This window comes from Peromyscus maniculatus, chromosome 16, assembly GCF_049852395.1.
Source record: "Peromyscus maniculatus bairdii isolate BWxNUB_F1_BW_parent chromosome 16, HU_Pman_BW_mat_3.1, whole genome shotgun sequence".
Lineage (NCBI taxonomy): Eukaryota > Metazoa > Chordata > Mammalia > Rodentia > Cricetidae > Peromyscus > Peromyscus maniculatus.
The window spans coordinates 62,024,073-62,049,625 of record NC_134867.1 but is presented as its reverse complement, the minus strand read 5'-3'; the positions used below and the strand labels follow the sequence as shown (position 1 = coordinate 62,049,625).

General features: G+C 48.2%; 1 protein-coding gene across 1 annotated transcript; it reads left to right on the top strand.

The window, feature by feature from the left end:
• Positions 1 to 181: 181 nt before the first annotated feature.
• On the top strand, positions 182 to 24,023 carry LOC121823285 (uncharacterized). Its single transcript, XM_076552998.1, has 3 exons — positions 182 to 647; positions 854 to 18,048; positions 19,771 to 24,023. Exons 1-2 carry the CDS (start codon positions 182 to 184, stop codon positions 856 to 858), a joined length of 471 nt encoding a protein of 156 aa, XP_076409113.1. The 3' UTR covers positions 859 to 18,048; positions 19,771 to 24,023.
• Positions 24,024 to 25,553: the final 1,530 nt, after the last annotated feature.

The following is a 25,553-nucleotide window of genomic DNA, read 5'->3' as shown; positions in this document are numbered from 1 at the left end:
GACTCTCGGGTGGGCGTCACGTGGCCCGACACGTAGCTGGGAGGCTGAGGGCGCGTGCGCGCGTCGAGGGCTGTGGCCACGCCCCTTCCGAGGGTCGCTCCGCCCTGTCGGGCGGAGAGCGCGCCGGTGGGGGGAGGGGCGGGCCCGGAGCGCGCCTGCGTGGGGGGGGGGCGCTGTGATGATGGGTCGGGGTGGGGGGGGGGATCGTGTGCACCGCGAGGGCCCCGGGACCGAGGAGGAGGAGGAGGAGGAGCGGGGCCGGACCGTTCTGGCGCGGCGCCCACCTTGCGGGATGGACGGACGGGCGGGCGAGCGAGCGGGCGGAGGGACGGACCCGGCCGCCGTCGGACCCCAGCCCGGGCGAGCCCGCATCCCGCCCGTGATGCTGGCGGGCGGCGGACCGAGCTGGCGTGGGCGTCCGCGCCGCAGTCTCTCTCGCCCGCTGCGGCGGGACTCCGGGGAGCTTTCTCCCCACCACCACCACCCCCCGGGGAGCCAGCCCCCCACGCGTGACGGGCCTGGCGTCGCCGGGAGCTGCGAGGCGGGCCTCCCCAGGACCGTGGGCGGAGACGGGACACGGCGTGCGCACCCACGGGCGGGCTCGGCTCCACGCGGCGGGACGCGCGGTCCCGTTAGCCTCCCGGCGGGTGGGTTCTGGTGGGAGAGGAGCGGAGCTGGGGGGACCCCCGATGATGGGGTGGTCAGTGGTGGCGGAGATGCAGAAGAAGGGAGACTGCGTGAGGAGCACACGGTCGGGGGAGTGGGGGAAGTCAGCCTCTGTTTCTGCGCACTTGGGGGGGGGGGAAGGAAAAAAAAAGCAGTGCGCCAGAAAGAGGGCTTTCTTTCTATGCAGGATGACGGAGTTCTGCCTTTTACATTTGTTTGGGAAACAGTTTTCTGAATTGCAGCAATGAAGTCCTGTGATTTACAGGAGCTGTCCGTCATTTAATCTGCATCATCCATGTTTTGTTGCCAGTTCTTTATAACGTGCTCCATTAAAATGTAGACGAGATTAGCCGTGTTGAGAGTTGTCCCTGCCTATGATTTTCTGTGAATCATGTCACTGTGTTTTAAATGTGAACGTAAGTAGATTTTTTGGGTTTTTTTTTTAACTTTGCTTTACACAAATTCTAAAGAGCATTGCTAAGATTGTGTGATACCAAATGTATTTGAAACGATTTCAAATGCTCTTTCATAGCCGGTAGCTTCTGGCAATTTCATTTAAAGACCACTGAGTTTGTTTTTTGTTTTTAATTAAGTTACTTTGATAGAGCAAATGAATTTGCCTTGATGGACAACGTTAAAAACACAGAAGTCAAATAATTTGAATTTCCAACAATAACTATAATAGTCCTTAGTACTGTAGAATATTCACCTTAATTATCTCTTTAAACAAATTATGTAAATGCACGAAATAGCAATTTGATCAAAAGGGTGTTTTCCTTTTTCTAAATATGTTTCTTCAGAACCTAGAAGAATGAGAAGTTTGTATCTTGCACATTATTAAAAAATATGTTGTTGCTGAATTATTCATGGGATCTGCTTGTGCAAGATGGAGTCCCCTTTCTAGGTTGGTTTACTTGGCTTCCTGGGCCCGTGCTGCCTGCTGCGCCTCTGCAGTTCAGTCAATCAGAGCAGTCCTGTGGCTTAGGTAATGCTGGCATCCCCATTACATAAGAGGAAACCCCGAAGAGGAAGAGGTAAACTAAATATTTACACAGCACTATGGCTGATGAGTCCTGTCTGCCGTTCAGTCCAATTATATTTTATTCCAGAGCGCCGTTCCCACTTTACCACCTGTATCCAGTCCATTGAACCCATGATAGTGTCCATCATTGTTGACCCGTAGGTTCAGCCGCTTTTATAGTGTAGTTGGGACAAAAATGACACTGTCGTGGGGCATCTTCATTCCCGCAGATTAATCCCTGCCGGCCCGTCGTTGGTATGGAGTGCAGAGTAAGGACTTAAAGTACGCGTGGATCCCTCCCCTGCTCAGTTTCCCCTGATTTCTCAGCTAAGGAGAAAACATCCAGAGTTTACCATGACCCGTCAGGCCCCAAGTGCTCTGCTCTCCTCGTGTTGCTGGCCACCCTCACTTCATGGGTTCTAGTCTCCCCAGGACCCACCTTGACCTCTACACCTGCTTGACGTCTGTAGGGCTCTGGACTTGGAATTCCCCTTGGAAAGCTCTTCCACTCCAAGTCTCATGCCACCACAACTATTTGTTAGATTTTTCTCACATGCCATGTCAGATCTGTGGGTCAGTTTGTTTACCATCAGAGTAAAGACTTCACTTTGTTCTTTTGAGAATTCCTAACCCCCACAACAGCACATGATGTTTGTAGGCTTCTGTGACAAGCAAGTTCAAAGAGGAGTGTCAGGTACTTGTTGCATACCAGAGCTCCAGATTCTTACCTAGATTGTTTCTTTCAGGACTCACCCAACATGTCAGGGAGGCCTGAGTAGCCCTATCTGAGAGATGAGGTGATTGGCTGCCTAAGAACAGCTTGGCAGCTGGTGGAGGGCTGTACCAGTGCACATGCTGTCTTTGGAGCCACTGCCCTTTCCCAGGCATCCATCCACAGGAAAGATCCCGCCTTTATCTGTCCTACACTCCTGTTTCCGCACATTGTGGACATCTTATAATATTGATCACTCAAAATGATGAATGCAGTGTAGACCACAAAGTTTGTTGGGATGTGCAACTTTCAACCTTACCATTTTAACAATTATTACAGATCTTTTAGTTCTATTAGTACAAACATATCTTCTTCATAGAGTATTCAAAATGAGCAGGATAAATATACATGATGCTGTGTGTACACAGGTATGTGAAGATCCTTGTCATAGCTATTTCAGTGAAAAAGCATGTCATCTATTTTATTGACACTAAAATTGGCTCTTCATTCTAACACTGTAATTAGCCAGGAGTGGAAATGCACTTTCTGTTCTCTTAGTTTCATTGGCCCTACCAGCTTGCTGCATTTCTTGACATTTAAAATAAAAACTTACAGTATCCAAGCACTTCTGTCTTTATCACCATGGCGTCTTTACAAGAGCTAAAAAGTATTTTAAACTTCAGATTCAATGTTTGATGCCTTGGTTCCAATATTCTTTATAAAAAATAATTTAAATTTCCATTAAAGGGATGGGGGAGTCTAGGTATGTTAGTATACTTTACAGAACTTTTGAGTGTCCTCTTTCATTGTTGAAAGGTTTATCAGATACTATTGGAAACATCGAAAATGATCTGGGACTCTGGTGAACTTCAAATGTCAGATAACTATGTAGATTAGGGCCTTGAGGGCTGTTTTTGTTGTTTGGGCGGGGGGGGGGGGGGGGGTGTTTTGGTTTTCAGCATGCCTTCTTTGCACTGAGGCATGTTTGTGTCTCTGGTAAGATGGGAAGCTCGGGCCCCCTGAGCTGCTGTAGAATGATTGTGCCGCCTTTAGACCCCTAATGTGTCCCTTCCAGATGTAGCACCAGCATCCAGCTTCCACCCCTGCCCAGCAGTTAAATATTAACTGGTAGTGTAAGGTTTCTGCTCATCTGACCCTGTGGAGGTAGAAACACTCGGGCAGGATGCAGGCCCTCCCGCTCTGTAATCTGACCTTCATTCCACGTTTAAACAGATCTCCAAGGAAAAAATAACTGTTAATTATAGGACTGCGAGAATGAGCTTCAGATGCACTCTGTTTTGATCGGTTCTCATACTGACTCACGGCATTAATTTCAGTAGTGCTTCTCTGGATTGGGCTAATTTCATGCTTTTTTCTCTTCAGGATCTAGGTCCCTCAGAATGAGTCAGTGGGGAGGTTATTTTAGCATGTTCGATAGATACCATTTGGTTCCCAGTGTGTTAATGTTAAACAGCTCATGTGGCTAAACACTTTATAAGCAAAGGATATAACTACTCCTGTCATGCCCAGACGTTTAATCAAATGCCATTATCCTTACTACAACTTAGAGGCTGAATGTATTTCTCTAGTCATTGTGGCATAAGTGACTTCTAAACTGGGTTCCCCGAAGGTCAGTGAGGGACGGAAAGGAGCCCTCTGGGGTGTCCGGCACTTTGGTTATTTCAGTACACTGCAGCCCGAGTTGATAATTGCCTCCCTTTTACAGTGGAAGACAGTGAGGCTCAGAATGACTGGTCTCTCGGTCCGTGAGTCCTGGAGGCAGGGTTCTCGTCAGACCTTCCAAGTGAGTGACTAGACGTGCAGCTGGCCCTTCCATAAGTCAAAGCCAGATGCCTAGAAGCCATGGGCTCTTTTTCTCAGTACGTTACCCTATCACTGATGTGGGATCTTTCACGTATGAAGCTCTGGTCTCTAATAGTGCTGGTGTTGTACAAAGAAAATGAATCTGCTCGTGGCTGCTGGGCCAAGGAGAGTCAAGTGTGGTTACCCATGCTGCATTAGATAGCCCCCACATGAGAACACAGGCAGTGTCGACTGGACTTGATAAGTTATTAAATAAAAGAGGAGACATCAAGGGGAGAGGAGGCCATGTTCAGGGAGTCAGTGAAGAATGCAGTGAGGTGGATAGGATCAAGATACATTGTATAAACTGGGCGGTGATGGCCCACGCCTTTAATCCCAGCACTCTGGAGGCAGAAGCAGGCAGATCTCTGAGTTCAAGGCCAGCCTGGGCTACAGAGTGAGTTCCAGGACTGGCTCCAAAGCTGCACAGAGAAACCCTGAGGGGGGGGGAGGATACATTGTATACACATATGAAATTTTGACAATAAATATTTAATATATACATAGCTCTCTGTGTGTGTATAAAGAAAGCCCTTAGGGTTCCTTCCTCACAAAGCCTGAGCCAAGGACTCCTTGTATCTGCAGGCTGGACTGGAGGAGCTCTGGTTTCTGGCTCTGGATTGTCTTCACCGGGAAGAGCAGATTGCTGTTGTATAGTCTGTGAGGTGGCCCTCTAAGCAGATGACAAGAGATGCATTTAAAGCCATCAGCAGTCAGGCTGAGGACAGAACTCGAGCAGAACAACCTGCCTCCTGGGCAAGAAGTCCTGGGTCCCATCCCCAGCACTGCAAAAACAAACATCTTTAGGTGTCCAATTTTGTACTCCAAAATCGTTTTTAAGATATTTAACTGTTTTCATTTCCCTTAGATGTGTAATACTTAAGGCTGGAAGCTTTATATTTTTACATTTTCCAAAAACAAATTTCCCACCCAACACATCATAACTTTATAGCGTAACTTGGTAACAGTGGAACACTGAGACCCTTCCTGAAGAAATCTACTGCAGGCAGAACAGAAGGACCCCTTGAAGGCGGGAGCTGAGCTTTGCTCCTGCTGTTCCCTTCTTCACAGAGAGCCCACTTCCAACAGCTACTCTGAGTATCCTTCTAAGACCATGTAGACAAACTTGAAATGAGGGTGCTGGGGGGGTGGGCAGCTTCCGGGAGTCCAAAAAGTTTCTCTGCCTTCACTACAGGGAAATAGAAGGCCTGAGAGTTGGCTCCATGCGTTCAGTATTTGCAGGGATTTTCAGGGCTGGGGATCAACTGTTCTACCAATGGACCAGACCCCCACTCCTTTTTATTGGGGGGAGGAAGGGTGGTGCACTCGTGTACCATGTGTGTGGGGTAAGAGGGTAGCTTTGAGGAATCTCATCATCTTCCTCTTGAGGCAAGGCCCCCCTTGTTTTCCCTGCTGGCTCTCCAGGAGAGCTCACAGGTTTGCAGGCAGTACCTTCCACCTTCTATCTGCTGGGACAAGTACTAAGATTACAGATGCAGGCTACACTAGTCAGCTTTTTTTTTTTTTAAATCTGGATTCCAGGGATCAACTCAGGTCATGGGGTTTGCAGGGCATGTTCTTTTCACACTATCTCCCCACCCCACCTTCCTTTTTATGAGACAGTTTCCTTAGCTCAGGCTGGCCTTGGTCTTCCAGACAGGCCGCACACTGGTAATCCTGCCCCTACCTCCCAGTTGCTGGGATGAGAGGTGTGTGTCCCATCCCTAGCCCGATTCAATGATTCTTTGGAATATAAGAGATTTCTCTTAATAAGAAATATCTGTGGTCCCCCTAAATCTGTAACAGCTCAGAGATAAGTCACCTCTGATTTCAGCATTAAAGGGGAACTGGCTGGTGTACAGTGGTAATACTTCCCTGTTACTTTCCCTTTATAATGTGTTTGGCGGTTGTGAGATGTCATAGGGGTGCTGGGAACCACCGGGTTCCCTGAGAGCAGCAAGTGTTCTCAACAGTCTTCCCAGCCCCCATTATTATGTATTTGAATATAAGATTCAAAGCAGTTATTCACAGCCCTGATACTTATTCAATACAGCTGTATAAGCTTTCCAATGGTGGTGTTTTGTTTGATTTTTGAGACGAGGTCTGTAGCCAAAGCTGCCTAGCCTAGATCAACCTTGAACTCAATACAACTCTTCTGCTGAATTTTGAAAGATTGGCATACCACTCTTTGCTACAGGCTGAGCCATGCAGTATATCCCATCTCCCTGTACCCCCTGGCTCTTCCTGTAGTCCTGCAGCCTAAGGTAGAATCTGCCTTCCAGGGCTTGGGGACATGCTCATCCTAGCATTCTTTAAAAAGTTTTTAGTATTACCTCTTTGTATCAGTCTCTACATACTTGGAAAACTATTTTGTTTGTATGTCCATTAAACCTGGATTTACTAGGTTTTACAAATTACAGTGAAGGTAGATAATATTTTGTCAAAAGTATGAACAGTTTCTTTAGGTACATATCCCAGTTTAGAAAGAAGATTAAAGAAGGGCCCTTACCCTACTCCAATGGAATGTGGAAACCTTAACCCTTCAGCATTGTCCTCTGCTTCTCCCAGGTTAATACTTGCAGAAATGGGTTGTTGGTAGAGTTAAATACTAATTAACCACCACAGTGTGTGTGTGTTCAGCAGCCTGCAGCCCTGCCTTAGCGACCCTCATCCCCCTGCTGAGCCACACCCTGGTGCCAGCATCTACCGTTCCCTCATCCTTCTGTCCAGGCCAATCATCAGATATGTACCGTTATATAAGTAGACTTTAAGGGCCACCAACTTAAATAATCATCACTAATTGCACCGTGGTTCTCGGAACAGCTGTGGATAGCATTGTTTCTGCATGGAAATAAGACGTGGCATGGGAAAATGAGTAACACTTTCTGTCTAACAGTTCCTCACTGTGTGCCCTCTATTTATAGTGTGGGTCTGGAATTAAGTAGCAGTGAGAAACGGCAAGCTCCAACTGTGGCAGACAGTGGGATGGGGTGGCACCCGTGGAGTAGGATTCTGGGTCCAGAAGCAGCTGTCTGGGGATGAGGATGACTGTGGGGCGGAACTAGGAAAAGAAACGACTCAATTGTGAAATCAGGACCGAGATGAAGGAGCAAGGGGTTTAAAGACAGGCTTGTAGCTCTCATCAGCTGATGTCCCTCTAGTTCCCCTCCGAACAGCGAGGCAGGCCGCTGGCAGGCAGCGACAGTAGACCTTTCCTTGTGCCAGGTTCCTGACCTCTGTGGCCCAATGGCCAGACTTGACTTTCTCTTCTCCCTCAGCTGACCAGGTTTCAACACTTCAGCTGGGCCTGTGCCTAGCTTCATGAATAGTATTGGCCCCAGCCAGGCTCTGACACTTCTCCAGCTGGGGGCAGGGCGCAGACACTAAGTCTGAAATGGGGAGAGGTAGCAGCCAAGTCCCAGCCGCTCAGTAGTGAGCGACACAGGGGTGAGGAGGGCTTCCATGGTTTGAGCTCCTCCCTCTGCACTGGACGGTAACACTGCAGCCCACAGCACCTCCATTTGCCAAGTCCTCAGCACTGCTTGCCCCCGGGTGATGTGGGTGTACTGCCATCTTTAAGCCCTGATCCATAAGGCAAAAGTCTTGAAATGTTCTTCCCAGGGAATGAGTGTGTCACCCAGCCCACGGGTCCAAAAAAAGCAGCAGAGGAGGGCCCAGGTTCAAATCCCAAACTGATGTGTGAAAAGTGGCAACATAAATATATCAGGGTTACACGCGTGCATGCCTCTGTTTCCCATTGCTACCTAAAACACATACAGAGCAGCATTAGGGATTTCTTGGAGCTCACAGTTTGAGGGTTCACATTACTGCAAGGCAGTCACAGCAGCGGGGAGTGGGGCCGCCGGTCCCAGTGCATCCACAGTCAGGAAGCAAAGAGGGCTTGCCAGGGCTCAGCTGGCTGTCTCCTTTTTATTCAGTTGGTCTGAGAGCCCCAGCCCAAGAAAGGGTGCCACATACATTTGGTGGGTCTTCCCACCTCCATTAGCTCAATATAGAAATTCTCTCACTAACAGACAGAAATGTGTCCCCTCGGAAATTCTAAATCCCATCAAGGTAACTAGATTAAGTACCACACACTAAGTTTTCAGTAAGTATTACCATTTTATAAATCACAAGGGACCTGCATAAGTTCATATTGGTCAGCATGCATGTGTTTTGGAATATTTGTAAATATCTCTTCAGTACATAGAAATTTTATTCACACAGCCCAAAATCCACGATCATCATTTTTCTGTGGCTTCCAATTGCATAAACCACTTCCTACTGCTGATGCAGGAGGTAAAAGGTCCACAGCCTGTTGGGAAGGAGCTCAGACCCCTATACTGTCTGAAGCTACAGCTTCTCAGAAAGCCGGCCAGTTCTTTAACTCTCCACTACTAGGTGGGAGAAGCAATCTGCAATAGTTAGGTAGAGCCTCTGCGCCCCCACCACTGCCCTGGACGCAACTGCCAGTTCCTAGAGGGGTGGAGAAGATCGTATCTTCTAGAGAGCTCAGTAGGTAAGTGGACAACTGCCGTCCTCCAAGCTGTGCTGGGACTCACCACACCACAGTGTAGACGCCACAGGGGAACTGCATCACTGACCCAGAGGCCTGGGGACAGGAACCAGAGGTGACATGGAGACATCGGGCATGCTACCCTAGGCTTGTGATCCCAGTTCCTTGAGAGGCTGAGACAGGAGGACCAAGAGTCCAAGGCCTGTCTGGGCTACAGAGTGAGTTTAAGGCCAGCTGGGTAATTTAGATCCCATCTTGATCTTAAAAAAAAAGGTCAAGAATCTACCTCAGTGGTAAAGCGCCTGCCTAGCATGTGCACACCCTAGGTTCAGTTCCCAGTGAGGAGAGATGGGAGCCAGCTGCGGGCTGTCTTAAGCCAAGCCAAGATGTCTCTGGTCTCTACCCCTAGGAGCACAGTCCAACTGCAGGAGAGTGCCACAGCCCTTACTGCCCACTCAGCAAGCTGCTGCTTCCTTCTCACCAGACATTTGGTCAGCAAGAGCCACAGCCACTTTTTTTTAAATCAGATACAATGGGGGAGAAAATAGCTCTTCCTTTGAGGAACTTAAACATCTTAGAGTGAGAAAACAGGGAGATGAACACATAGTCACAGGCGGCTTCTGCAGACTCTTGTCCTTACATGGCATACGGCTCACTGTAGGTTCTTCAGATGTCCCCTGAGGAGCTCTTCATAGCACCAAATGGACCCCTGGTGCCTGACATTACAGCTTCCATGGCTCAACTACATGCCACCATCACTACCACCCATCTCCTAGGCCATGTGACCTGCAAAAGGAATTTACCACTGAAGCCAAAGGCATCATTTCAAAATGAAAGTCCGCACCATTAAACCAAGATACTGAAAAGGAAAAAGAAAGCACTCTCGAAGAGTGTGGCTTCCCAAGGAATCCCACACCCCACTGTAGCACTAACGTTGAACAAGCTTTGCATTGGAATCGTATGTTTTATTCACCAGAAGGGCCACGCTATCAACAGACCCTGGGACACCATCCAGTCTGTTGCAGCTGCAACCCTGACACCATAAGGGACTTCCTGAGAACTTTCCTCTATAGCTCAATTTCTGCGGGAGTGGTTTACGGTAACCCTTACACAGCACTTATGCAATAGTAAAGTCAATGCCCACAACACAAAATTTAAATGGCCTGTTTCATACCAGATTTCCCCATAGCAAAATCCTAATAATATTACAAGTTATCTCCACTCAGTTCCAACCCCCACCCCCACCCCCTTGGGCTTTCCTGGCTCTGGGCCTCAAGGTCTCCCCAGGTTGTCTCCTACTCTGTGTCATCATGGGGTCCCAGTATTGGTGCCCATCAGGCCTAAGGTCCCAGGACAGGCTACCAAAATGGTTGCCAGTTACTCTAAGCATGAAGCTTGCTGATTTAACATGATGGGACCCCTTACCCTGTATGCACATCAGCACTGTTAAGATGTAACCCCCGTGAACCTCGTTACAGCTGACTGCCAATCGCACTTCCTGAAGGTAAACTTGGATAGCACATTGTAGACATAGTTTGCTTGAATTTGATTATTATTTGCTCTCCACCTGACATAGGATTCTGTTGTCTAAACTTGGTCTTGACAACGTCCATTCAGGACGTCATTATGGCGAAGGGAACCGCAGAGGAAGAGGAAAGCGCCCCAGAAAGAGCTGAGACAGGCAGAGCACCCCCCACCTCCTTTGCTGGGAAATAAAACTGCAAGCAGTTTGGGTGGGGTCTTTTGTTTTTTTTTTTTTTCCAAAGGTCCAAACACCATGAGACCACTTCTCAGCCAGGAGCTCAGCGTGAAGCTCCTCCACCCCTCCGTGTGTGCACGGCTGGGTCCTCCACTCCCCCGTGTGTGCACGGCTGGGTCCTCCACCCCGTGCGTGCACGGCTGGGTCCTCCACTCCCCCGTGTGTGCACGGCTGGGTCCTCCACCCCGTGCGTGCACGGCTGGGTCCTCCACTCCTCCGTGTGTGCACGGCTGGGTCCTCCACCCCGTGTGTGCACGGCTGGGTCCTCCACCCCGTGCGTGCACGGCTGGGTCCTCCACTCCTCCGTGTGTGCACGGCTGGGTCCTCCACCCCGTGTGTGCACGGCTGGGTCCTCCACTCCTCCGTGTGTGCACGGCTGGGTCCTCCACCCCGTGTGTGCACGGCTGGGTCCTCCACCCCGTGTGTGCACGGCTGGGTCCTCCACCCCGGGTGTGCACGGCTGGGTCCTCCACTCCCCCGTGTGTGCACGGCTGGGTCCTCCACCCGGTGCGTGCACGGCTGCGTCCTCCACTCCCCCGTGTGTGCACGGCTGGGTCCTCTTGCCTGTGCCCCGAAGTTCAAGGCAGCACTGTAGAGCTACAGTCTCGGGGCCTGTTTGGAATCATGTGCAACATCTAGTTCATTGAAGAAGAAAAAACCCTGATTTCTGCATAATGTTGGGAAACAGTCCTTGTATCTATTATTTATTCTTAATTGTAATTGAAGTAAATTACTAATTAACTTCAGAAAAACTGAAAATAAATAAATATCTTTTTTAAAGGATGGGACACTGTCTTTGCCCTCAAGAGTCAAATGGAGACAGTGTAGTAGCCTGCTCCTGTGATCCCAGCACATTGTAGGCAGGGGTAGGGCTATCTAGAGTTCAAGGTCAGCCCACCTCAAAAAGCAATACAAAACCAGGCGGTGGTGGCGCACGCCTTTAATCCCAGCACTCGGGAGGCAGAGCCAGGTGGATCTCTGTGAGTTCGAGGCCAGCCTGGGCTACCAAGTGAGTCCCAGAAAAGGCGCAAAGCTACACAGAGAAACCCTGTCTCGAAAAACCAAAAAAAAAAAAAAAAAAGCAATACAAGAGACAAATAAAGAGAAGCCCTGGATCTTCCTGCTAATTAAAACTTACAGCCTATTCCACCTGTCCTGGTGTGCTTCATAGCCGAGGGCCACGACCCCACAGTCCAAACCACTCTAGGGCCCGTGCTCACCCTGGGCAAGACACACACTGGACACACATTCAGCCCTCAGTGTCTTTGACCCCAAACTCTCACAGGGTACTTGCTTGACACCCTTCCGCTCTAATGTAACCTGCACTGCGATGGGAGGTCAGTGCGGGCTCTGTTGGAATGCCTGCGGCTGTCTCCGCATGCATCCACTCAGTGATCTCCAGAAATCCACCCGTGTCTACTACAGACGTCTACTGTGCCCAGGGAGCTCTCAGCCAGCTGCCACCTGGCCCTCCCTCTCCACCTCCGTAAGACCCTGCAGCCCTGCAGCCTCCCCAGTTCTGCACCAGATCGCCTCTCCTCAGGCTGCCTGCAGAGCTCAGCTCAGCTTCCACAGCCTCATCCTCATCCCTGCTGCCTCCAAAACAAACACAAATTAGCCAAAGGACAAAGGCGTTTCCGTGACAGAAAGGTCAGAGCTTTAGAAATGACCAAGCCTGGGAAAATCACAAGGTTGCTGAAGGGTCCGAACCCCCCAGCAGTGGTTTCCCGAGGCTGTCCTCATTTACAGTTCAGCAGAGACCTGGGTCAACTGCTTCCAACCTTTCCTAAACATTCTTACCAATCTTAAGTATAAGTCCAGGCTCCAGGCACCACCTTCTCTGTTCTTGGTTTTTGTCTACTCTTGGGGAGCCTAAGCTCAACCCCTGACATCCATTCTCCTGCCCCTCAAAGGGTCCTCTCTCTCTTGGGCATCTCTCTTGGATGTCCTGATTGATGTAGTGGGTAGCTGTTCCAGCTTTGACCTAGAAGTACTACCCTCATTGAGGCTTCCAGTAACTGTCACGCCTACGAGGCAGGGCTGAGACAGGAGCCCTTAAGACCTAAGATCCAGCTGTGCCGGCTCTCTTGGTTCTTGGATCCTGGATGCTGGAGGTAGACCAAGCAGAGTTCTCCAGAGAACACTGCTGGACTGCACTTCACCTCTCCGGGACCCTGTAACCTATCCCTTCACTTGTAAGTTACCCCACAAAATAAACCTCCCTTCTAACTATGTGGAGTTGCCTTAATATTTCCACCAATATCCTGACTTTTCATTTCCCACCATGTCTCTCAAGAAGCACCTCACATCTGGTGTCTTCGGAAATTGTCCTAACTACAGCTGTTTGAATGAGCTCTCTACCATAGGCTCAGGCATTTCAATACGCGGCCCGTAGTTGATGATGCTGTTTGAGGAGGCTGAAGAGTTTGGGCCTTGTTGGAGGAGATGTGTCAATGGAGGTAGGTTTTGAAAGTTTAAAGACTCTATTTCCAGTTCTCTCTCTCTGCTCTTTGCTGTCAGTTCAAGATGTGAGCGCTCAGCTTCCTGCTCCTGCTACCACACCGTTACTCCACAATCATGGACTCTGACCTTCTGGAACCGTAAGCCCAAATAAACTCACCTAAGCTGCTTTGGTCATGCTGTTTTACCACAGCCACAGAACATAACGAAGACACTGCCCCTCCCTTCTCCCTCTTGGGGAAGGCCTCATTTAAGAATCTTCCACGTGCTTTTCCAGTTTCTACTGGGTGCCTATCTATTCTTACATAGCCTGTCACTGGACTTACGCTGGCCCCGAGAGGTAAAATGGCATGATGACCTAAGGCTCTGTCCCCTTTGTGTGACCTTGGGCAGGCAGCCTGGGCTCAGCAGTCCTCATGTTTCTCAACTACAAAATAGGAAGGCCAGTACCATCTATTCAGAGACAGTGGTGGGTGCCCAGAACCACATAACCAGGCACGGTAGCACAGACCTAAAATCCCAGCTATTAGGGGACAGAGCAGAATCACAAGTTCAGGATCATCCTTGGTTACATAGAGAGGTCATGGCAAGCCTGAAATGCATGCAACTCTGTCTTACAATAAAAATAAAGGCCCTCTGCCTCTGTGTACATATGATGATTCTTCAATACATACTGGCTTCTACTGTAATTCTTACTAACATCTAGTTATTACTCTTAACCTGGGATGCCCATGGGATATTGGTGGAAGTATTACTTGGCTCCCCTTGCCAAGTACAGTGGGAAACATGAGCATTTAGAGATGAATGCTAATCTGTACCTTCAAGAAATTCCCCAGTTACTAAAGGGGTGAGCACCAAGGAATGGGCTGCCTCTCAATGGGAATATGCTTGGGGTCTTTTTTGTTTGTTTCTGTGAGATAGGGTCTCTCTATGTATAGCTCTGGCAGTCCTGGAACTCTCTATGTAGACCAGGCTGGCCTCTAAGTCACAGAGATCTGCCTCCCGAGTGCTTGGGACTAAAGGTGTGCACCACCGTGCCTGGCCTATGCTTGGCGACTTTGGGGGACACTGGACAGAAGCAGCTACCTCCACCAGTGAGTAAGAGAGGAGGAAGGTTATGCAGAGAAAGTTTCTAAAGTTGCTGCCCTGAGCTAAACAGGAGACGAGAGGGAGCTGCCTCTCACAAATGGAGGAAAGGACACCCTACAGCAAGACAAGGCATGCCCTTAGTGGTATGTGGCTGCCTCACCAACTCCCGAAATATAGTTTGTGCAGATTGTCTCCATAGGCTGTCGTGGGAAAAGGCCCTCTGGAGCCTGCGCCCATGGTTGTGGCTCAGTTTTAAAGCTCCACCTCCAGATGAGCCTTCCTCTGGGACACTGTGCATGAGGCGGGAAGCAGGACGGACGGCATGACTTCCCCTGGTTGAGTGCTCCTTCGGAGCCCGGCACTCCCACACCTTCCTAAACTTCCCTTAGTGTCCCCAACAGCAACTCCATGTCATCAGCTCATCCTCTGTCAGATCCTGGCTCCACCAATTTCTAGGTCTGCAGGTGAATGACCTCTCTGACTCGGCTTCTCCCTCTCCCCGGGAGGGTGCACCCCACACACTGATGTGGGGCGGTAGATACTGTGAGGGGGTCTATGGGAACCGTCACAACAGTGCAGGAGTGCAGTCACGGCTGGGGTGCTGCAGCAGCATGGGTGAGGAGGAGAGGGGTGATAACTTGGTGAGCTTTATTCCGCTTTCCTCCCGGACACCACGCCTCCATTTCACACCTCCCCGGAGGCCGGGCATGGCCATGTGATGGGTTCCAGTCAACAGGATATGAACTGAAGTGGTAGTGCCCCTTCCAGGTCTGGCCAGAGCCCTCATCCCCCTCCCCATCGTTGCCTGACTGGTTTCAGCCAGCTGGGAAGAGGAGCCTTGTGGAAGACATGGGTCCCACAAGTGACAGCATGGACAAAGGCCATCCTTCAGAATGCTCCCTGGCCATGATTCCCAAATAAAGTTTTGTTGTAGCTACGCAAACACACAGGCCAGGGACAGATATCCTGAGCTGAAGGAAGGGCCAGTGCTGAAATGGAGTGTGAGTAATACGGTTGTTATGTGTCCAGCATGCTTCCCATCCTTCGCCTTCCTATAACAAGAGTTACCTCCCCACCCCCTTTCTGCTGAATGATTTTGGTGACCTACTGCCACAGTCACCAAATTGACCAGGTGGTCCACGATAGGTGGAGGGGTGCACACCACTGGTCACACTGACTGGTTCAAGGATAGCTACTACCTGACCCACCAAAGCAGACTAAATCGAGCACCCTGGCAAGTGTTGTTGAAGCTGGCTGTCAACAGAAAACAGGACCTCAGAGTTTACCAGCTTTGTCCAGATAGCCCTCGATCCCCGGCCTCTGGCTCAGGCACGGTGCCCTACACACACTCACACACACACACATGCACACACACACACACACACACACACACACACACACACGCGCACACACACTCACACACACACACACACACACACACACACACGCACACACACACACACACACACACGCACGCACACACGCACGCACACACACTCCCTGAGAACTGTCTTGACAATCCTATCTTCATAGTACACAGACTGTTAAAATTCTCTAACTGGTCAGGAGCCATCTCAGGCCTTCGTCCTGTGTGACCACAGCTGGTGATAGTCTCAGGAGGGGCTCGCTGCTGCTGTGTGAATTTTACAAGACCCTCTTAAGACACCCGCAACTGCCTTATTGAAGGTTTCTTTCTTTTTCTTTTTTTGTAATTTTTAATTTTTGAGGGGGTGGGGGTGAAGGAGTGTTCAAGACAGGCTGTCTCTGTGTAGCCCTGGCTGTCCTGGAACTAGCTTTGTAGACCAGGCTGGCCTCGAACTCAGAGATCCACCTGCTTCTGAGGTATACGGCTGCCACACCACCTGGCTTTATTAAAGGTCGCTTAAAGTAAGTAGGGGACTGGGAGGACATTGGAAATTCTTGTGAATTTTTGCTCATTTTCTTAGAAAAAAATATATAAAACGTAACCACTAGTATCTGTACACTTGCATTTAAAGCAACATAGTTGCAATCTCAGGTGTTTCCAAAATGTGAAATACCAAAGTGAGTTATTTTCTCCAGTTAACTATTCAGGCTATCCTCACTATGTAGTGTACGCCCCAAATTGAGCAAGATAGTTTATAAAACCTGTAATCCGTTTGTTTTGTCTTAGTCACTGTAAGGCATCACAAGGCTTTAGCTGGAGAACCAATCCCTTTTCACAGTGCAGAGTCTTCAGAAGCTGCCGTTCTCTGTCTTCCTGATGAAAACCAGCCTGGTCAATCCATCCATGTTTCTGCCCCTGAATTCACCTCCAGCTTCAAGAGCATGGTCGTCATCCCAGGGAGGCGGTTCTTTGGGAAGAAAAAGACTTTTCTAGCCTCCTCTCTCAAGCTCCGAGCCTTCCCTTGCTCTAGTCAGAGCTAGGAGTTCTTTAAAGCTTCAGTGTGTGTGTGTGTGTGTGTGTGTGTGTGTGTGTGTGTGTGTGTGTGTGTGTGTGTGTGTGTGTGTGTGTGTAGCTGTTTGTGTGCACACTTTCTCTTGGGACCCTGGGTTCTGTCGGTAGGACATTTGTGGAGTTATCACCTGAGGCTGTAGTGAGTGTCACTGTACTGTATATGATCTACAGAGTGATTTTGTGTACATTTCCCCCGACAAAAACATTCTGTTCCCTTTTCTTGCCTGGTGCGTTAGTGTAGATCCGTAGATCTACATGCTTCACGTCTGTGGGTGGCAGAGAAGAAGGCAGCCGCCAGCCCAGCGGAGAGGGCAAGGCAAATCTGTCTGTAAGAAAGTGCGGGACAGAACAAAGAACGCACATCCTTTGCCAACTGTCTTTGGAAACAGGCTCAGTTCGCTCATGCGCAGGAAGAAGGCAGGCCCGGGATAGTGTGGGCAGGAACAGGCAGAATGACCCCCGGGGATCACGGGTTTGTTGGAGTTTCCAGCACCCTTCATCCTTTGTCCCCCTTCTGATTCACATGCATATTACCCCACTAAATAGTCTTTCCCCCCTACTCTCTGCAAGGTGGTGGGAGCTTCTAAATATTTATGAGGCGTCCCGGCCTCTGGTGCTCCTGTGGGTGTTGGGAACCGGCGCTAATGAATGCGTGCCTGCGCAGGGGGACCCGAAACCAGGCAAAGGGAGAGCCACACAGCGCCTGGCCGCTCAGTTCCCAGGCCCGGAAGAAAGCGGGAGGATGAAGGGTGGGGAAGCTGTTGCCAGGAGAGAAACAAACGGTCCGGCCACACAAAAGAAAGCACAGAGTTCCATCTTTGCCTGCTGGAACGCTCTGGAGTGGGTAGGAATGTGCGTGAGGCAGGGGACTGGCCCGCTCCGGTTCCCAAGTCGGAAATGAAGAGTTTCCTAGGAGACAACCTACCCACATTTCTTTTAAGCCCCACTTTCTACTGTTAGTTGAGTCTGGCCCCCTCGCAGGAGGTGTTAGGGTCTTTTTGTGTGCTGTTTTTGTTGGGGTAGCTACATTCCATCTTAAAGTGAACTCTCCCTCAATTTGTTTGCACGAAAGCCTCTCTCTTCTGGCTTGGAATGTCCATCACCTGTAGTAACAGGTGGACTGTGGTTTTTTAATAGAAAGAATAACGTACCGACGCACTGGAAATGAGTCGGGGACCTTGTAACGGCCTGAATATCACACCACCAGAGCGAACCATCCTCCTCACCTTTATTCATTTGCCTACCCCATCCCCACCCTTCCCCAGGCAAACCGGGCTGAGTGCTCCTCAATGTCATATCTGCAGAGGTGCTTGACGTCACCCACACAACCGTGTTTATTTTCATTTGCAAGTCTCAATGTACAAAAGGATTAAGCTTTTGTTACTTTCAAAAATTCATTCTGGATGCAAGAAATACATAACCTTGCCTCCCCTCATCTATCTTCCTAGGTTGTTTAAAAAAAGAAAAAAATTAGGAAATCCTACCTCAGACCTGGCCATGGCCCAAACTTTTGTTCTTGCCAAAGGTAGGCAAAGCAAAAAAAAAAAAAAAAGAGTCCTAACTTCCCTCTGAACACATGAGGTATTCTGCACAACTCTGTGACATTCTGTAAATCAGCCATGGAAAGTTAAGACTTCATGTTGGAAAATTTAGAACACGTCTCCAATATCCCACCAAATCTGGCTACTTGATTCCTGATTATTCCAAGCCCAGATGACAACTGAGTGAGTATACACACTCACACTCATATGCACACAGGCACACATACACACACACACACACACACACACACACACACACACACACACACACACACGAATGCCAAATTCCACATAGGAGAAAGATTGTGTTTCTTAGATACTTCACAAGGGCACTTTGTAGAAAGCAGGAAGTTAGTAGGGATATTTAGTAAGTGTTGTAAATGAGCGTTACATAGCTTTGATCAAATGAATGCACGCTTAGATTTAGTTGTGAATTCATAAGCACGGCTGCCTTACGACAGTCTGTCACTCTAGCTCTACTCCCATGCTTCAGCTGCTGCAGTGTGGGGTCCTCCCAGCTTCCCTTGCTGGGATCCGCAAAGGATTAGAACAGAGAGCTCTTGACTGAAAACGTCTTTTAGCACCCACGAACAGACCCCTTACGATTCATCTCAGCCTTTTGTTTGAGTTTTGATGGGTTTGTCTGTTTGCTTGTTCTGATACAATGTCTTCTCTCCCAGCAACTCTTGACTGGCTTGGAACTTGTAGCCATCCCCCTGCCTCTACCTTTCTAGTGCTAACAACATGAGTGTGCCATCATAACTTGGCTTGCTGTGCGTTATGAGCCTTTAACAAATGTGTCTATTTTTCTGGAATGATGTCATCAATTAACTTCACCTTAAAACTACTACATTAAAAATAACATGTGCAGGAATGGGGCGGTGGTGGGAGCAGTATATTAAAACAGAGAATTCACAAAAGGAGGACAATGTCAGGCCCTTGTTCTACTATCCTGTAGTAGAACATACTAGAATATGCTAGGATGAGGCTCCCTGAAAGCCAAGATATAACTTTGGGGCTAGGGAAGAACTGAAGAGTGATGATGTCTGAAAGGGCACAGGGAGCTGTGGATAAACATGGAGTTTATGTTTGTCCAGGAAAACAAAAACACAAAAATGTGTTGCTATCTATAAAATCACATATTTTAATCTATTGTTCACATCAGGAAGAGGAAGTCGCAAGAATTCTCATGCACCAAATGAGGCTTTTCGAATTGATAGATTTCTGCAGGCAATTTGATGATGAACGCCAACAGGTTTAGGATTCTGTATGCCTTTGGGCTATAATCTCACTTCTAGGAATTTTGTATAAATTATCATGAATGAACAGAGGACAATATTGTTATTTCAAGTGGAATAAGTTAGAAGGACAGATTTGTATTTGATTATTATTTACTTTATTATGTTTGGCTTAGCTGTCTCTGTAATAAACATGAATTAATTCTGTTAGAAGAGACCAGTAATAAAATTAGTTAGAAAAAAACAGGTCTGTCCATGTCTCTGAGCTCCATTCAAGGGTTCTTTGTCTTGTGACTCTGGAAGTAGACCCTAAGGCTGGCACACTCTGTGCAAGCACACTGTCCCTGTGCGCCATGCAGCCCAATCCTGGAAAAGTTCCGGGAAGTGGCCATGCTCTGAAGTTATAAATAAACTCAAATGTAAGTGTCTAAAGTCAGTATTCAAACAATCTCTCGTTTGCTTTTTAAGGTGCAGTCAACTATGCAGAAAAGTCCTGTTTCAATTAACAGTGACGTTCTCTGAACCAGGGGTGTTCCTCAAACTCTGCCTACTGCAAACACATCACCATGGAGTCCCACAGAAACAGAAGAGCATCACCAAACACAACCTGTCTCAAACCAGACAACGTTACAAACAAGAATAAATGGACCATTTAACTCGGTGCGTCTGTGTTAAAGGGCACACCTCCATACTCTTTCGTCATGGAGGCCTTTCCAGAGGGCCTCTCTTAGGGCACGGTTTTTACTCCTTGAACACTGAGGAATATGTGACTCTCGAGAGGTTCAGCCAGATCCTTACAAAGCTTACAGTTTGCACATCTTTTTCCAGTGGGACCAGCAGCCCATCCCCCAGAGCCTAGAGTGGCTGCCACACACTTCTCCTGTCTGAAACTGTTGCTGAAGACTGGAAACATCTCCCAGCTGAGTGTAAATCCACACTGAATTGAAAAGTTTGCTGGCTAGCTGCCACATTCCAAACTACCCTGACCTGTCTTCCTTTGTTCTCTGATGATGCTTCACACACGTACAAACTTGTTCAAAAGGAGTCACTTTGTAAGTAGGGGGAGGAACTATCCAAGAAGTTACACCCAGGATGATATAATCACCACCACCACCATTCAGCCAGCCAGTGCATTTGGTGGGAGGGGGAAAAGGTAACCATTTTCTTTTTCTTTATTTTTGCTTGCTTGTTTGCTTGCTTGCTTTGTATTTTTTAAGGTAAGATCTCTTATAACCCAGGCTGGCTTCTATCTCTCTATATAGCTGAGGCTGGCCTTGAACTCTTGATTCTCCTGCTTCCCTACCTCCCAGGCACTGTGTGGGCCTGCACCACCATGCCCAAATACTTCTTTTGAAACTTTTTGATTAGTCAGCCTAATTGCATGGTTTATTCCTATCATTTAATCTTTGAGTTGTCTGCAGAACTGAATCTTAAATGTGAATTTTTACAATACAAAGAATTCCCATTGCATAACGCTTTAAGTTTTCTGTTTGTTTGCTGTGTTTTTTTTAACCAACATTCAAGCATGTGGCTAAAGGCATCTAACAGTGTCTTCTAAAGGCTTCATGTGAGAAGTCTTGTGGCTTCATGTAGGAAGCCCCAAGGCTCTCAGCTTGGCCAGTGACTAACAGGGTGGGGGTGGCCTCAGGGGTCACTTCCTGGAACTCTACAACCTGGGCCAGTCAGTGTTACTTCTACTGCATTGTAATACTGGGCTTGCTAACAGGAAAACAGAAAGATCGCAAACCGACCGTCTATCTAGACTTTTACCCACGTCACCCCTGGGCAGCGTTTCACTAAGACACAGGAACTGGAGCAGATCGAATTCAGAGCCTGCCACCTCGGGCCACCGGCCCTGAAGGGGTCCCTGCCCTCACACAGCTGTTCTAACTTAACATCGTTGAGCCTTTCCTTTGCTGGCTGTTTTGTTTTGGTTTTGTTTTGTTTTGTTTTTACCTACCGCTAATGTTTCCAGTAAACAAGTAGGTGTCAGTTCATGGCTTTTCTAGGTTGTTAGGACGAACTCATAAAAAGGAGAAAAAAAAAAAATGAGGAATAAGAGTTTCATGACCCTCAGTTTTAAGCAGAATTCACCTATAAAATTAGTCTTCCTAAAACTATGAATGGAATGTGTTTGCATAACTGTAATTCCGCCAAAGGCTTCTAAACTGTGAACTAATTACGGGATCTAATTTTGGAGCCTCCCAAAGTGAGTCTCTGAATTAGTTATCTTTTGCTTTTCTCTTATGTGCTACCTTTTCCCTTTTTTTCCCCCCACATTTCATTCGAAATTAAAAACCAAGAGAGACAATGTACAAGCTATTTATATTTTATCAAGTTTCAAGATAATGGGACATATTTTATCCTAGTTAGTACTGCGAAAGAGTCAGGGACTCCAAAACCAGGATCCTGTCACGGTAGAAAGTCACGGGGATTGCGAGCAGCGACTTCCCAGAACGTCAAAACACAATCCTAGAGATGTCAGTGTACTGATCTTGATTTCTCATTTTTAATGGAAACGCACCTCTGCGTGCACCGCTTGCTCGTGCGTTTGCATGGGAGTGCAGTGAGGCGTGGTTATGGAGATCACCAGAGGGTGAGTTCGAATCCCGGTCCTTCCTGTGCACAACAGCAGACCTTCACCTAATTCTTTCAGCCGTAGTTTCCCCACCTAAGTGTGGAGCTAACAGTGTTTGGTCAGCCTGGTTTGAGGGACTTGCTACCAAAGCCAAAGGAGACATGTTTGTGCTAATTGCTGAGAGAGGCCTAATGGCTATCCGTGAACACCACGATTATGCCAAGAGTGCAATGCAAGACTCGGGGCACTTCATAACTCCACTGAGACCTGCTTTCTTGTGTGTGAGAGGGGGATCACTGACAGTGGGTTGTAGGACAGAAGCGATCACTGAAGTGTAACCTTGCGCATGGATATTTTAGTTACAATTCGTTTATTATTATTTTTTTTTAAGTAACATGAACTCAGCTAGAAATAGTTTAAGATGAAAAAAAGGATTTGTTGTAATCCTGGATAAAGCAAAGCAGCCACTAAGCTTTAAAAGTCACGACAGGGGCCAACAGAATACCTCAGAGAGTAAGGGGGCTTGCTGCCAAGCTGCCAAGCCTGAAGACCCAAGTTCAATCCCCAGGACCGACACGGTGAAAGGCAGGATTTACCGGTTCTCATGAGTTGTTTCCTGACCAACAGAAATGCATGCTCCCCGCACATGGTAAATAAGTAAATAAACATAAAAAAGAAAACACTTCTCTCTTCTTATTGCATATTGTTTTTATCCTCTGGGCCAGACCTGTCCTTGCTTGAGGCTGCCAGAATCCCACAACTACCAGAAAAAAAAAAAAAAAATAGCACACCTGGGCTCATCTCCGTGCCCCAGCCTCAGGCAACTTGAAAAGTCCTCAGAGAAGAGGCCTTAGCAGCCGCCATCGGAGTCCGTGGAGAGGAGAGGGGCTTCTGAAGAAAGGGGAGCCCCCGGCAGGCGAAGCTCAGAAGAGTGACCCAAACCGTATGTGCTCTGTCCCCTCTCCACTGGCCTATGTGGTCGTGGTGCCAGGGGGAGCAAGTCATCAAATATACTCCAAGCACTTGACCAAGGGAGAGTAAACTAAGTCAGCCAGCAGGCTCCGCACGTGGCGAGTGCTCACAACTCAAGACTGTTGGGATGCAAACCTCATGCGCATGCAGACGCCGCTGTCTCTGTTGTGTTAGAAAGCAGCACCACTTCAGAGATTTCTCTCATTCCTCACGTTGCGTTTATTGTCTATGAGGTCGCCCGGGAGAGTGAGTCATCTGGGGTGAGCACTGGATGTTTTCCAACGGGAAGGACCATAGCTTACAGGGTGCTTGTACCGAGTCCCGCAGCGGACCGTGTTCTAGGGTAGCGGTTGTAGAAGCTACAGAGAAGAGCACAGCCCCGGGGCCTTTCCAGAGTGTTCCACTATTGGACAGTTTTCTCCTGTAAGTCTTCTCTGGTGTGGGGCTTTCTTCCATCTGCACGGAGTTGTTTGTGGCCCGAAGACAGGGGCATACATCCTGGACTTCAGTGATCTCAACTCACAATGGTGCCTCCAGCTGTTCTGATCCGTTCCTGTGGATGGCCGCTCTACAGGTAGAGTGTGCCTCTGTCTTCCTCTCCTACCCCGCCCTCCCCCTAAATTGAATATCTCAAGTCCTTAAAGATGGCCTGAGGCCCACAACCTGAGGTCTACTGCCTGAGGGTGTGTGCAACAAGGACCTTCTCTCTCGGGAGCTCATCAGTGTGTGGATATGTAACTCAGCTCTCGGGCCTGCTCACTGGCACATCTGGGCGTGGCTTGCACCTCTTCCCAAATTTGCTTCCTGGGAACACTCTGTCTCTCCAAAGGATGAAGACCTCAGTGATTGCACATTTCTTCACAGTAATGGTGGTCTTGAGTGCTGCTAGAAGACAAGTGTTAGACCTCTCGTTGTAAAAGTGGGGCTCCCAGCAGACCTTGACACTGTGCTTCTCTGCCCCACTTCATTGGGAGCCTGTTGGGGAACAGGAGACAGAGAACCTGGAATAATAGGTCTTTGGCCTTTGTGTCTTTGGACCTGGGGTGCGTGGCTGTGATGGGACAGAGTACTTTCTGCCCAAGGTTGCCGTGGGAGAGCCACAGGATAAACGCTGAAAATAATCTCCTGGGGTGAGGGCCAAGGTCATGGCCAGTGAGTGAATCCAAACCAAGTCATAAATTAAAGTAACCTGGAAAATCAGAAGCTGAGGTACTGAGCCAAAATGAGGCACAGGGGTGGCCAAGAGTGAAGAGAGGAAATTGGTGCCACAGCTGAAGGTCACCTCAGAGTCTTCACTGTCTGGCCACAACAGAGCTACACTCCCCAAGGCAGAGAGGACCAGGTCTTTTCAGGCAGCAGCCAGGAGCTTGCAAACCTATTTGCTAGAATATTCCACACGTTCCCAGATGGCGCCCAAAGTTGACTCTAGTACCACATTTAAAGCTCATCACTTAGGGAAATCTCCAGTTATTCTAAGTCCAAACAAGCCCTGATACCTGAGAAGCCAATTCCGGGCTCCAGAGAAAAATCCACCCCCACTTCCGTGAAGCCCTCCACAACACCCAGAGTTCAGTGAGTCAAGAGAAGAGCCCAAGCAGCTGAACGAGCCCACAAGGAGCCATGAAGATAAACTCACAAGGCTGTCCAGAGAGGGAAGGGGACTGGCAGTCCCTTGCTTTACCTAACCATCCACAGAAGTCCGTCTCTTCCCTCCTCTCCCTTCTGGGATATTGTTCTACGTGCCAAATGCCAAAAGATTCCAAAGGAAATCTGAGCTCTTGGCAATTGTCTAAATCAAAGTCTGGCAGACAGGCTGGGCTCTCTGTTAGAGGTGTAGTCAGAGTTTAAAAACTCACCGTGGGCTGGTGAGATGGCCTAGCCGGTTAAGGTGCCTGCCGCAAGCCCAATGGCTTGAGTTCAAGTCCATGCCCCACGTGGTGGAGGGAGAGAAACCAATTCCATATCTCTATAAAAGACTTCCATATTCACACTGTGACACGTGTGCACCTACATATGTGCAAGCAACACACACACACACACACACACACACACACACACACGCTCACAATAAAGAAATAAACTTATTTTAAAACCTCACCACACACCCTGAAAAATAAAGACATTTCAAAGTCCACTTCTACTACTTGGAAAATTTTCTGAAAAAAAAAGTTGAACGCATTCAGTTATCTCCAGTTTGCTGTCAATTACAACTATAATCTATTAAATTATTAAGTGACCGTTGATGATTACTCTTCCTGTACTATCTGGATTTGAAATGTAACAAGTTCAGTGGAATGTTTCTGTCTGTTCTGTCCTTTCTCCTTCCTCCTTCCTGCCTTATCTAGAAGAGAAGGACAGAGAAGGAGAAACAGCCCAGGCTCCTCACTAGCCTGAACCCTGGCATTAGATAGAGATCACCTTGGTGACAGGGCCATGAAAGAGATCCAGGTGGCCCAACATTCATCCAGAGTTGATTATGACTTTCTTTCTCTGTGTTTTCTCATGGAGACCTAAAATAAAAAGACTTTAGAGAATAGGAAAATGAAAAATAAACTTTTTTAAAAAAAGCTTTCTTTATTCAATTCATTGGTCATTGAGTAAAATTTATCACTTTTGTAAAACTTTTTATTTTCTGGATTATGTTCCCTGCTTTGTACCCAAAGATTTAATCATATGCTCTCTCTCTCTCTCTCTCTCTCTC

What these genes read in the sequence shown, in the direction of transcription:
- LOC121823285 (XM_076552998.1), top strand. Translation starts at nt 182, where the DNA reads ATGGGTCGGGGTGGGGGGGGGGATCGTGTGCACCGCGAGGGCCCCGGG.